At 38.1% G+C, this 14,920-nt stretch overlaps 1 protein-coding gene across 1 annotated transcript in view; it reads right to left on the reverse strand.

The window, feature by feature from the left end:
* Nucleotides 1-14,920, reverse strand: part of kiaa0586 (KIAA0586 ortholog) — a 175,386-nt gene that overhangs the window by 103,253 nt on the left and 57,213 nt on the right. The window contains exon 10 of the mRNA XM_051647034.1: nucleotides 3,353-3,557. Coding sequence (XP_051502994.1) covers nucleotides 3,353-3,557 — 205 coding nt within the window. The remainder of the gene's footprint in view (nucleotides 1-3,352; nucleotides 3,558-14,920) is intronic.

Here is a 14,920-nt window from a genome sequence, read left to right on the forward strand (position 1 = left end):
AGGGTTTTGTTGTCATGACAATAAAGTTGTAATATTGGACAAAACTTTACACAGATAGGGTTAGTAAGTGATTTTATCATACAAAAATTGTTAACATGCATATTGTTTATATCTTGTGGCTATAATTTTGAAACAATGTGTATTTTAGCATTTATAGACTGGACCCATTCACTTCCATTGTAAGTGCCTTCCTGTAACCATGATTTCATTTATTTATTTTAAATAAAGGAGGGACGATTCAAAATATTTTTTGTGGAAATCAACATTATGCCACAAATGCTGATAATTGAGCTGAACTTGTATTGAACCTGGAATATTCTTTTAAATACATCTATAAGGTGAAGCAACACAATTTTCTCACTTCTAAAAAAATACCCCTATTATTAGCGTTTTTGTGTCCGGTCACCTCGTTGCTGCAATAGACCTTTTCATTACCTCAAAACTTTTATACTCATAAATATATAATGCTATTCGGGGCCCTGGGAGATTTGACTCACAACTGATTTCAATAAGTCTGATGTTAGCATATTGCTAAGCTAACAATTGGCCTATCAGGGCACCCTAATAAGCATAAAAATACACAGCACACACACATATTATGTAAAATAGTGCATTTTTAATTAGACTGAACTATTTTTTATATTAATATTGAATGAATTAAATTAATCATCTGCCATCTGCGCAATGCATTCAGACAAAGAAGGAATGCCTTAGAATTTGGCAAAAACGAGATACAGCACAATTATAATTAAATTAAAAACCTTCTGGAACAACCTTTGAGTCAGGAATGCCTATGATGCCTTTAGTTTTTGAACAGAGCTTAAAGCACCTCACAGTGCAATGTGAATGACATTCCATTAAAACATGCCAGACGGCAAGACTACTGACTAGGCTGTCTCACTTCGAGAAAGAGAGTGAGACAGAGAGAGAGAGAGAGAGAGACAGACAGCGTCCAAAGAGCATTCAAATCCTGCATCCTCAATTATATGCTAATGTGTCATTTGCTGTATGTTACATTATTCTGGGCTGATAGAATTTTTCAGCTGCAGAGATGTGCCTGGAAATTCAATGCCTTATTGGGAGAGCAAGGGTGACAGTAATGGATGGAAACATGCAGTGGCACATTGAAGAAGTGCTGGAATTTATTAGTGTGGGAGGCAGAGGAAAGAAACAATTGGAAAAATTAGTCTCTGGTCAATGAGACACAAATGTCTCACTTCAATGTCTCGCCATGATTTCATCAGCAGCCCCCCTCCAATTAGATTAATGCAATCCAGAGCTCAACACTTGGACTGTCATTGGACCTTCTAATGGGCCATTCACACCTAAAAAAATTTAAGGTGCGTCCCAAATTGTACACTTCTGCACTATTTTATGCCATTTTGTAGTGCAAGTAGTGCGAGTAGTATTGTAACACTGAAAATGCAACAGAAAGAAGCATACTACTTTGTGCGCTCCATATGTGCCTCTTGCCGTATGTATCTTAAGGGGTGGAGTTACCTGGCTGTGATGCTTGTCTGACAAAACAATTGCAAATAATGGAGAACGTGGCAACTTGCGAAACTTCAGTGAAGACGCCACCTTAAAAATGTGAACTGAATGCTTTATTTATTTTACTTAGCAGCCACGCTAAGTGAATATGTACATTATTTAAGATGTAAGTGTTGAACTGAGTTTGGCTAATACGCTAAAGCTAGCGGCGACACATCATGTGCGTTTGAAACGTCACTTCCGTCAGCTGTTAAAGCGAGAATGCTTCGGTGTAGTAAAAAAAACTTTAAGTGTTCCATATGGGATGATACTACACTTGGATAATTTATACACTGCATGGCTGACTGCATGGTGTATTGTTTAAGTGCATAGTGGGTCATTTGGGACACAGCTTTTGTGTCCATCTGCACAGTTTTTCAATTGTTTTTCTATGTAAACGTGACACGGATGTCTTAGTCTGTTGCACTGCGTCTCACTGATTTTTCAGCATCTCGTGCATGAACACCATGTTTTTTTAAGTGTATAGAAGTATATTTATGACAAATGTCTTTGATACAAAAATGCAAATTGATTTTCACTAATTGAAAAAATTGCATTAAGAGTGCTTGCATTCTGGGGGGTTGCAATTTAGCACGGTTGTATACTAAAGCTATGAATATTTCAACTGCAAATGTTTCACAAAATGTAAACAATTGAAATTTGGGGAGCCTGGGTAGCTCAGCAAGTAAAGACACTCACTACCACCCCTGGAGTTGCGAGTTCGAATCCAGGGCATGCTGAGTGACTCCAGCCAGGTCTCCTAAGCAACTAAATTGGCCTGGTTGCTAGGGAGAGTAGAGTCACATGGGGTAACCTCCTCGTGGTCGCTATAATGTGGTTCTTGCTCTCGGTGGAGCGTGTGGTGAGTTGTGCATGGATGCCGTGGAGAACAGCGTGAAGCCTCCACACACGCTATGTCTCCGCAGTAAAGTGCTCAACAAGCCATGTGATAAGATGCACAGATTGACGGTCTCAGATGCGGAGGCAACTGAGATTCATCCTCCGCCACCTGGAATGAGGCGAGTCACTAAGCCACCACGCGGACTTAGAGCGCGTTGGGAATTGGGCATTCCAAATTGGGGAGAAAAGCAAAAAAACAAATGAAACTTAATAATAAATATTCACATTGAAAAAGTTCCAAAATATTCAGTTTTTTTATTATATCTTTATTATTCGACTGGCAATGTTCGGTCACATTATACTTCGTTTTACAACTGATGAAAAGACATTTGAACCACTGAAATTTTAGAGGCTAATTTGTAAATTGAAATTTAATTTACCAAATATTGCCTGTCGAATAATATAATGACAATAGAAAAAATATAAAGTTTGGAACTGAACTTTGGAACATGAACATTTTATTGTTGAATTTTCAATACTATTTTAAATGTTACATTAGTTTCAATTAGAGCATTTCAAAGTGCTCTTTTGTATCAAATACATTTGTCCTTACTGTACTTCCACATTTTAAGATGCTGTGTTGAGCTAAAAGGACTTTTAGAAACACATCTCAAGACACCCGCATTCTTTAACACTTGGCTTTGGAACAGAGCTAAAGTGTCAGTAAATCAACTATTAAGAAGGACACATGAGTGTATTTTGTGTCATTATGCTGCAAAATACAATTTGTAGAGTTTGACAGCCGAATTCGGATCAATGATGCCAGTTTTTAGCCATCGACCTCTTTGAGAATAATGACAAATTGGTAGAAGACAGCAATTTAACTTTTGATTGCTATGGCCAAGACAGAGTAACTAATAACTAAACCTAAAGCAAGACTTCAAGAGTGTGAAAAATTAGCATTGATTTCTGAAGCTTTTACCTGCAGTAGACTCCTCATCTCATCTTTGAGTCGCCCCAGATCCTGCAGCATCTCGTTGGCTCTTTGTACTGCTGAGCTGGAAGATGGTGAATACATCTGTTCTTCATTGTTCTCTTGTTGGCTGTATGGCTTCATGAATGATGGTTCTGCAGGTTCACCAATTCCAGTTTGAGTAACTGATGCATTAGGTGATGTCTGCCTGTCCCTTAAAATGTGAAGGCAGCAAGGGGTTAAAATGTTAACATTTACTGTATATGGTGAGCTGTTTAGTGTCTCCATTCAGCATTCTTGATCATACTGGAAATTACATTTAAAAGGTTGATAATGGCATAGGGCATCAAGAACATTGTGTATCATTAATGAAACACGCACAAATTCAGTTTTTTTTTTAAATGTAATTGTTAGTTTCAATACAATGCAACTATTCATGTAAAGATAGTTTTACAAATGATTTACACAGGAATTTGTTTTGCTTTGCTTGTGTTTGGGTTGAGGAAGGGCTCTGTGTTAATGGTTAAAACAATTTTTATTAATTGGTGCATTCAATTCAACTGAGTGTCCCCCAGCCACTGGGGGTTGCGTCAGGAAGGGCATCCAGCGTAAAACCTGTGCCAAGTCAAATATGCGGATCACGGATGGTCCTAACGGGAGCAGCCGAAAGAAGAAGGTGCATTCAATTCAATACAGCAATTTAAGTAAGAATGCTGTTCTAAACAAATTATTGTTTAGATAGTGTTTCATGAATGAGGCCCATTGGGTTGATGTAGGGCTCCATGTATAAGAAAACGCTGAGACCATAAATCCATTTTTGTTTAAAAACTCAATTTCTGTTTTTAATTACATCTTTTCCAAAGTATGCAGAAATGGAGAGCGTTTTCAAAATGCACCATTTTCATTGGAGGAAAACAGTTCCAGTGTGGATAAGAGGTGTAAACAAAGCAAAATCAATGTATTTTCAAACAAAATAGTATTAGTGTGGACGTGGCCTAACATTTTTCAGTACTGGTCAACCAATATGGGTTTTCCGTGGCCAATGCCAATGCCGATAGAACAATTAAATAATGATAAATTAGACGTACACAAAATTGCTGAAATTAAATGCTTTACACAAAACTTAAAATTTGCTGAATTATTTTTACCGATTAATGATTGTTTTTGTAAATCTTGCTATTTTTCACTAACACAATGTAAAAAACTACAATTCTCTTAATTGCCGAAGGTGTTGCTGATAATCTCAAACTGCTAAATATTGGCTGATTACTTGGCCTGGCCGATGTACAGGACTATCACTATTATTCCTGGTACTAAATCCCCAACCAAAGATTGACGTTAGTGTTTTCCTAAACATACAATGGGTGTCACCGTATGAAGTTCAGCTAAAGGACATTGATGTCGTCCAACAGTGATGTTCGTCTTCATCACAGAATGTTGAGAAAACTCTCTGAAACTGTGCTGGGGGAAGTCCCCAATCTGCCCTCTGTATGCACTCCCCACTGACTGTCTGAACACTGTTTATGCCACATTTCGAATGAGCGGTATCAGGCGTAAACCCAAATCAGCTCAGATTGAAGATGAAATATGTATTTATACTGGCATGTCAGCAGTCTGTAATGAGAGGGCCCGGGCAGAAGGGTTCACCGGGTTCCAGCCAAGGGCTTTTCAGCCTGGACTATTTTCACAGTATTGGGTTGCCAAACCATCTAACATTACTGTGAAGGCCATTTCTCCAACACTGAGGTGCTTGTGTACTGCTGTGGCAATTAATCACCTGGAGATGGTTTCACTTTGCCAAGAACAGGCAAACTGATTTGAAACAATATAAAAGACACTTTCTAGGCAGACTGCACTATTTTCCTTTAACATATGGGGAGCAAAAGACGTTATTAAATATTATTTCCATGTACACTTTTTGAGCTGATACAGGTTGTTCAGCAGACCTTATGAGGTGAATCTCATGAAAACATGTCCATGCCACTGGATGGACGGCTGGATGGATATAGTTCTTGTGTTTCTCTGAAGGCTTTTTCCCCACAGGTCAGTTTTCACCTACTTGGACAAGGTTGTTTGAAGAGCCATGTTCTCTGTGATGCCACAGAAACAAAAGAGATGTTTCATGTGAGAGTGTATACTGGAGAGAAATCAAGTGTTGAGCTTGATGACATTATTTAGAGAAAGAAAAGATGGAGGTACTACAAAGAGAAGAGGTGAGTAGAAGGAAGCCCCTCCCTCTCGACCTGATGTGTTTAGCCTCATCACCGCTGCCAAAAAAACGCAGAGGGCGCCTCTTCTTGGGGAGCCGACTTCTATTCTCCATGTGTGCACACACTGGCATCCTCACTTGTCCAGGAGCAGAGCATGGAGGGTATTGGCCAAATTATATGCACGCCCAACCCGCACCGTTGGCCACCCGGTGCAAATTCTCTCACATCAACACTCAAAAACACTCACAGAAACTTGTCTATTTCCACTTCGCACACAGAGAACCATTCATTCCATCTCAGCACAAAGAACAGTAGACAGAAGAATCTCAGGCAATTACGCATCGGATTTAGAGGAAACGGTGCAGTAAAGCAAATTCAGTCTTGGCCTACCTGCACAATATAAAGACAATTGCAACATGCTATTGATTTTTCTGAGTGGAATAATTTAATTTCCTGTAAATTAGTGGTTGACCAATGTATCGCTGAGACGATAAATCATACGATATTCCGAATTTTTTAAATTATCGGCATCGGACGATACATTTTCCTGTTTGGCCGATTTGATTCTTCAGGCCACGAGGGCACCGACAATCACCTGCTTGCACATGAAGGAGCTGTCTGAGACATGTAAAACACCAATCACAGTTTTTGTTGTTGTTACATCCCACTGTGTTACTACATAACAGAACAACACGGTCACATTTAAACGGTCCGTATATCAGAGTCGCGACAGACACGTATGAGCTCTTAGTGTTAAAGTGCTAAGGTGTTTCATTCTCCCTCTCTCTCCACAACAGTTTCCTGTAACTTTTAACTGTCTTGTCTGATGATGAAAAAGCAAATATCAATAAAACTAATATCAAATACTGCCTGCAACTATATGGGTACCTCGTTTAAACAAATTATTCTTTAAATTCATGAATTTCACAAATCTTGAGCAAATCCAGCATCCTATGGAGCATGCATAGATCTTCCTCTAAAGCATTTATTCTATCAGACTATTTTTAACAGTTCCCTGTAACTTTTAACTTGCTTTTCTAATGATAAAAAGGCAAATAACATACTTCTATCATATACCGTCTGCAAATATATCTGGTTTAATCCAGCGTTGTCTTCCTGTCGAGCGGTTATATAATATATCTTTCTGAAGTGCGTATTTTATCTGTCGGGATCAAAACTCAGTTCCTCTGGTTAACGAATGTTACATGACTGTCGATTTATTTAGCAATTTTATGTATATGTTATTTACTATATTATGTGTGATATATCGGCATTATAACAGCCTAGCAGCCACCCTGCTCTCTGGGTATCCGCGTCAGCCATAAAAAAAAAACATATCGGTCGACCACTACCGTAAATGTTGTAAAGACAACATGAAATGGCATTCGCAAAACATTTAACTTAAGTGATATGATATACTTCTAAGTAAAACAGAATACTCAGCTTGAAGATGTTTTAACAAAAGGCCGGAAACATACTTTATGCAAGTATATACAAATGTGAGCGTTTGGCCAACACATTGATAATGCACGGTCCGGTTGAACATGCTTAACGTGCGCTCTCTTGGCGATAACAAACCTCAGTACTCCAAGAGTCTGAGCCATTAAACTAGATGTGTTATTATTCAGCTAAGTTGCTATAAATATATTGACTTTGACTTACTTGCTCAGCAATATTCTCCACAAACTATTGTACAGCCATGACAGTCCTTGAAAGAAATAACACACCATAGAAGCAGACAATTCACACGTTCACTATACAGGGGCGTGTACAGGATTTTTAGCCAAGGGTGGCATAGGGGTAGCAAAGCTCATTTTTAGGGTGGCAGCTGCCACCGTGCCACCTTTCTGGTCCCGCCCCTCCACTATAGCGCCCCTGGTGGCAAAGTTGAGAATGCAACTCATACCACCATTGTCTGATGAATCACCACACATTTTGGAAAGCAAAAATGCATAAAATTGATGCGTTCATGTAATTGTGTAGAGTATGTTTCAGGTTTTAGTACTAAATTTTGTGAGTGACTCATTCTGTACCGTTTTGCTACATACATAAATTAGGCTTAGGTAAGGCTCATACTTTCCTATGACCACGTCCACACTAATATGTTTTTTGTTTGAAAATGCCTTCATTTTTCTATGTTGTCACCAAATATTGGACCTTTCGAGAACACTCAATAGTACCACATACTTTGATAAACAATGATGTTAGTAAACTGAAAACAGCCCTTTCAAATGAAAACGAATTAGTGTGGACATGGCCTGCCTAAGTGATCAGACTCAGGTTTTTTGCCTAGCGGACTATATATATATATATATATATATATATATATATATATATATATATATATATATATATATATATATATAAAATAAGTAAATTGGGTCAACACTGATTTCATGTTGTCAATAAGGTACTGCTAATTACTGGTTAAAACAATTAATAATGTGCAAATAAATTTGTTGTTGGCACGCAGCCTGTACATTAAAAATTTTCTATCAGCACCGTGGGCAGACAAAAGAGGAACAGCCTAATCAGGTCGAATTCTAATGTTTTACGAAGTGAGCAATGCAATAAAACTTGATTTCAGCCTTGACTAGAACACCTTGTTCATCTTGAATTACTGACCTGAGAACAGGTCTAATAAATTCCCCATAAGTGATGGATACGATACAGACAAAACATCCAAATTCTCTCAAGGTTAACTGACTGATGTTTGAAAACCTGCGTTAACCCGAGACAGTGTTGTTTTTGATCCATCACTTGGCAACCGACAGCACAACAGGCTCAGTCTCATCAGAGTCGCCTTTCTGTCCCTAGGTTTCATCTGCTGACAGAAAGCCAGAGAAGGAAACAGGTGCTTTTTTTCCTTTTAGGGGCTTTGCAATAAATAAACATGAAGGCAAGAGTAGTGCTGCTAGGAGCGGCGGTCACCCTGATGTATTCCACACAGTATGCTTCCCTCAATCAGCTTTAAGATGCTACAAAAGGAGCTAATCCATTTGAAGAGGGAGATGCCAGGCTTTCTGATCTATCCCAAATTGATTAGGGTGTAGATACGGGGAGGCAGGGAAGGAGAATGCCCAAATAGAGGTCATGCAATGCTAATGTATTCTTCAACAAGATGGGAGAGGAAATTCTGCTGATATTTTCTCGCAGATATTTACTTGGCGGTTAATGAGCGCTTGTGTTTGTGTGCGTGCCTTCATTCAAGTGTTGTTAGAAATCATTCTAAATACGAGCACGAATGTCCTTTTGATGCGCTGCCAGACTGAATATGGATTTCCTTCCTGTCATAGTAATATGGAGGACTGCTTGTGTGCCAATCTGAAAACATAATCAATAGGTGACACCTGTCAAATTGTACAGCATAATAGTTACGAGCAAGAAACATTCCAAATATTTCTGGACTCGAATATCGACTTTCCGTCACCTCGTGAGAAAAAAAGGGCGTTTTATCAACGTGCAACACATTTTTGGTTTATCATCAAGATCACCTGAGGTTAAACACGACAAGACGCCAAACCTCAAGGACATACCACATACTTGGAGGATCTTTCCTATTGCTACAAAGAGAACGATTCATTATCCAAAAGCTATGAAGCTTCGTTCCAAAAATAGAACAAAGAAGCGGAAAGGAGATTTACTTTCCCTACCAGTCCAATCAGAGCACTCTGTCTGCCTTCATTTATCTGTTACAGCAGATTTGGAGCAGAAATGAAGGAAAGAACCTCTTTCTGAAAAGGTGAAAGGAGTTGGGAGTTCATTGGATGGAGGATGGGTGAGGTTTCCCAATGCTGTCACCTCATGGTTGCTCTATTCCACAGGAAAAGGCAGCACTGGGCTTCACACCGGTAGTATGCAGTATACTAGTATACAATTATGAACCTAACCTATAATATTTAGGTATAGTTGATTAAATATTATATGTGTGATATGTAGCAGGTTGGTACTTGTATAATAGAATGCAACGGTATCAGTCGACATTTTCAGCTGTCTTTGTTCCAGAAGTATTTTTCCCATTCATTTCTTTCATAAAGTTCTGAATAAAATCCTTCATAAAAGAGTTCTCAGCCATGAACCAAACCAACCAGCTCTGAAGTGAATCACCACATGACAAACTTTGATTTGAAGAAAAAATTTGAAAATAAGACAAAAAGACAAACGTCTGTGTACTTAGTCTTTCATGAGGGAATGAACTGAATCTGGAATGAACACCACGGAGTGGTGGTGGTGGTGTAGTGGACTAAAGCACTGAACTGGTAAGCAGAAGGTTGTTGGTTCAATCCCCACAGCCACTACCATTGTGTCCTTGAGCAAGGCACTTAACTCCAGGTTGCTCCAGGGGGATTGTCCCTGTAATCAGGGCACTGTAAGTCGCTTTGGATAAAAGCATCTGACAAATGCATAAATGTAAATGAATCTGCTTGCCGTGATTCTCCGATTGATAAATATTTCTCTGCTGTATCATTTGTAGTGTATGTTTTCATCAGAAATTCCACTTTATAACCCTTTTTTTTTTTAAATGAAGATGAATTAATACCGACTGATGGCTTCAACAGAAGCATTGCTTAACAAACTCGGAGCTCACGGTAGGTCTGTCTTTAAAGTTATAGCCTAATTAAAAATCAATTCGCCAATGGAGAAAATTAATGGGATTTTTACTTCTGGAACCAGACTCTTTTGCTTTCTATTGCATCTGGTAAACAGGAATATGTGACAGGAAAAATAAACACACTAAAAAAATAAAGAAAAACAATTGGTTCTTGTTTGGAACAAAGCTACTGCGTCCAACAAAATGTATGCAAGCATTTGTGCAACAGGGTGGCTGTGTCTCATTCCCTTACAGCAAATGACTATTTTCTGTGCTGTACAGGCAGCAGGACCTTCATCCATCATGCATTATAGCACCTGCACAGCTGCTGGGTAAACCCCACTCATCTAAATGCCATCTCGCACACACAGACCCGAGCATTGGTGGCTTTTTCCTCCAGACCAGCCGCAACAGATGTGGCCTCGGCCCTCGCTATTTAAATCTGGCCACCTGATGCCTGGGGCTGTGGCGTGAAGCTCTGGCGGTACAGCATGGGTGAGCACGGATCCTTCATACTCATTTGTCATGATTTGTACAGGGTGCCCCTATTCCTTTAATGCTCCAAATCATATTGGGTTTTTGGATGATTTTGTTTTCGGATCATGTATGACGTGTAAATGTCCTCCGAACAGAGATCCAGGCTTTTTACCTGCAAGAGTTACATGGTATTTCAGATGTCAATGACAGAAAAATGGTTAATGGAATAATTCACCCAAACATGAAAATTCTATCATAATTTACCCAATTTAGCAATCTCCAAAAAATAATCAATTAAAATCTGGACTGAAGCATTTATGGATGGACTGGACTGACAAACACACTGTCTTTTTCTATTTTGAATCGAAGTTGTTCTGGCCCCCATTTTAAATCCAGGATTATCAACTGCTGAAAAAAGCGGTTATGATGTAGACTTGGGAACAGTGATGGTAAAAGGTGTGAATGGTACATTGTGTTCAGTGTCACCTCACTGTCAATGTCCATAGCCCACAACCAGCTGAAACTGGATATTCTGAATGGATATTTATTGCCTAACCTTCAGAGAAAATAATGGGAATCTGGGGAGAAACCTAGAAATGTAATTTAAAAGCAATTTAACAGGACAGAAGTGAGTTGGACCTGGAGGAGAAAAACATAGAGGAGAACACTGGTGAATCAAACACCACAATGATGAAACACTCATCTGAATTACTTCTCTTGTAGTCGCTCAAGGTTTTTGTCTCAGTTAGGGAACAAAAGTTGTGTTTTTCATGTTCCAAATGAGCAGACAGACAGTTTAGCTCCATTCCAAAACCAAAAGGATACTGTCTTATAAGATAACAACAAACTTAGAAGAATATTAGGGAAATGTTGATTATTCTATTGTAGCTGAAGTTTATTTCAATCACCGCTGAATAGTGTCACTTGAAATAATTCCATCGATATAAAATCCAATATTTCAACCAAAAAGTGAATGTGTCTCCACAGTTCTTCTATCTATTTAGGCTGTCTCAATTGCTTCTGTCTCTTTATGTAATCTCAGACTGACACAATGTTCAGTGGGGGGCTTTGTGGGGGCAATGACATCTGTTGCAGGGCTCCCTGTTCTTCTATTCTATTCTTTTCTATTTGCAAAAGTAATGTTTGGGAGTCTAAAATTTATATTTCCTATTGACACATTAAAGCTGAAGATATAAATAACCATCTTAAGACAAATGCTTTTGTGAAACATCATATGTGCCTAAAACTTTTGCACAGTACACACTACCGGTCAAAAGTTTTGAAACACTCATTCTTTATTATAATTTTTATTTTTTTTTTTACATTTTAGAATAATAGTAAAGTCATCTAAACTATGGAATAACATAAATGGAACTATGGGAATTATGTTGTGACTAAACAAAATCCAAAATAAATCAAAACTGTGTTATATTTTAGCATCTTCAAAGTAGTCACCCTTTGCCTAGAATTTGCAGACATGTACTCTTGACATTTTCTCAACCAACTTCTTGAGGTATCACCCTGGGATGCTTTTTAAACAGTATTGAAGGAGTTCCCATCTATGTTGGGCACTTATTGGCTGCTTTTCTTTATTATTTGGTCCAAGTCATAAATTTCAAAAACTTTTTTTTATTTTTTATTAAATTTTAGTTTTATAATGAAATAAATTAATATGGTGGCACAATTATATTTTTGTCTACAAATTTAATTTCAAACATTTAAGCATATGCCTTCAGATCAAAAGATTTTTAAGATCATGAGAAACATTTCAGTCAAGTGTTTCAAAGGTTTTGACTGGTAGTGTGTGTGTGTGTGTATGTGTGTGTGTGTGTGTGTGAATATATACACACACACACATTCACTGGCAGCCAAAAGTTTGGAATAATGTAAAGATTTTCCTGTTTCGGAAGGAAATTGGTACTTTTATTCACCAAAGTGGCATTCAACTGATCATAAAGTATAGTCAGGACAACTATATACTGATGTAAAAAACAGCACCATCACTAATTGAAAAAAGTCATTTTTGATCAAATCTAGACAGGCCCCATTTCCTGCAGCCATCACTCCAACACCTTATCCTTGAGTAATCATGCTAAATTGCTAATTGGTACTAGAAAATCACTTTCCATTATATCAAACACAGTTGAAAGCTATTTGGTACGTCAAATGAAGCTTAACATTGTCTTTGTGTTTGTTTTTGAGTTGCCACAGTATGCAATATGCTGGCATGTCTTGGTCAAAAATGGCAAAAAAAGAAACAGCTTTCTCTAGAAACTCATCAGTCAATCATTGTTTTGAGGAATGAAGGCTATACAATGCTTGAAATTGCCAAAAAACAGAAGATTTCATACAAAGGTGTACACTACAGTCTTCAAAGTCAAAGGACAACTGGCTCTAACAAGGACAGAAAGAGATGTGGAAGGCCAGATGTACAACTAAACAAGAGGATAAGTACATCAGAGTCTCTAGTTAGAGAAATAGATGTCTCACATGTCCTCAGCTGTAAACAGTAAAGAGAAGACTCAGGGGTGCAGGCCTTTTGGGAAGAATTGCAAAGAAAAAGCCACTTTTGAAACAGAAAAACAAAAAGAAAAGGTTCGAGTGAGCAAAGAAACACAGACATTGGACAACAGATAATTGGAAAAGAGTGTTATGGATCTTAATCCCATTGAGCTTTTGTGGGATCAGCTAGACTGTAAGGTGCGTGAGAAGTGCCCGACAAGACAGCCACATCTATGGCAAGTGCTACAGGAAGTGTGGGGTGAAATGTCACCTGAGTATCTGGACAAACTGACAGCTAGAATGCCAAGGATCTGCAAAGCTGTCATTGTTGCATGTGGAGGATTTTTTGATGAAAACACTTTGAAGTAGTTTAAGAAGTTCTGAACATTTTATTTTTCAAATTGTAATAGTAATTTTTCACATTATTAATGTCCTGACTATACATTGTGATCAGCTGAATGCCAATTTCTTTCCATAAGAGCAAAATCTGTACATTATTCCAACCTTTTGGCCGCCACTATATTTATATATATATATATATATATATATATATGTGTGTGTGTGTGTGTGTGTGTGTGTATATATATATATATATATATATATATATATATATATATATATATATATATACACACACACACACACACACACACATATATATATATATATATACATATATATATATACACACACACACACACACACACACACACACACACACATATATATATATATATATATATACAGTTGAAGTTTACATATGCTTAGGTTGAAGTCATTAAAACTCATTTTTTAACCACTCCACAGATTTCATATTAACTATAGTTTTGGCAAGTCGTTTAGGACATCTACTTTGTGCATGACACGAGAAATTTTTCCAACAACTGTTTACAGACAGATTTTTTCACTTTTAAATGACTATATCACAATTCCAGTGGGTCAGAATTTTACATACACTAAGTTAACTGTGCCTTTAAGCAGCTTGGAAAATTCCAGAAAATTATGTCAAGCTTTTATTAGCCAATTAGCTTCTGATAGGAGGTGTGCTGAACTGGAGGTTTACCTGTTGGTGTATTTTAAGACCTTCAAACTCAGTGCCTCTTTGCTTGACATCATGGGAAAATCTAAAGAAATCAACCCTCAGAAAACAAATTGTGGACCTCCACAAGTCTGGTTCCTCCTTGGGAGCAATTTCCAACTGTCTGAAGGTACCACGTTCATCTGTACAAACAATAGTATGCAAGTATCAACACCATGGGACCACGCAGCTATCATACTGCTCAGGAAGGAGACACATTCTGTCTCCTAGAGATGAACATCGATTGGTGCAAAAAGTGCAAATCAATCCCAGAACAACAGCAAAGGACCTGTGAAGATGCTGGAGGAAACAGGCAGACAAGAATCTATATCCTCAGTAAAACAAGTCCTATATCGACATAACCTGAAAGGCTGCTCTGCAAGGAAGAAGCCAATATTCCAAAACCACCGTAAAAAAGCCAGACTACAGTTGGACTACAGACTACTAAGTGCACATGGGGACAAAGATCTTACTTTTTGGAGAAATGTCCTCTGGTCTGATGAAACAAAAACTGAACTGTCTGGCCATAATGACCATCATTATGTTTGGAGGAAAAAGGGTGAGGCTTGTAAGCAGAAGAACACCATCTGAACCGTTAAGCATGGGGGTGGCAGCATCATGTTGTGGGGGTGCTTTGCTGCAGGAGGGACTGGTGCACTTCACAAAATAGATGGCATCATGAGGAAGGAAAATTATGTGGATATATTGAAGCAACATCA

The sequence above is a fragment of the Myxocyprinus asiaticus genome, chromosome 20 (genome assembly GCF_019703515.2).
Source record: "Myxocyprinus asiaticus isolate MX2 ecotype Aquarium Trade chromosome 20, UBuf_Myxa_2, whole genome shotgun sequence".
Lineage (NCBI taxonomy): Eukaryota > Metazoa > Chordata > Actinopteri > Cypriniformes > Catostomidae > Myxocyprinus > Myxocyprinus asiaticus.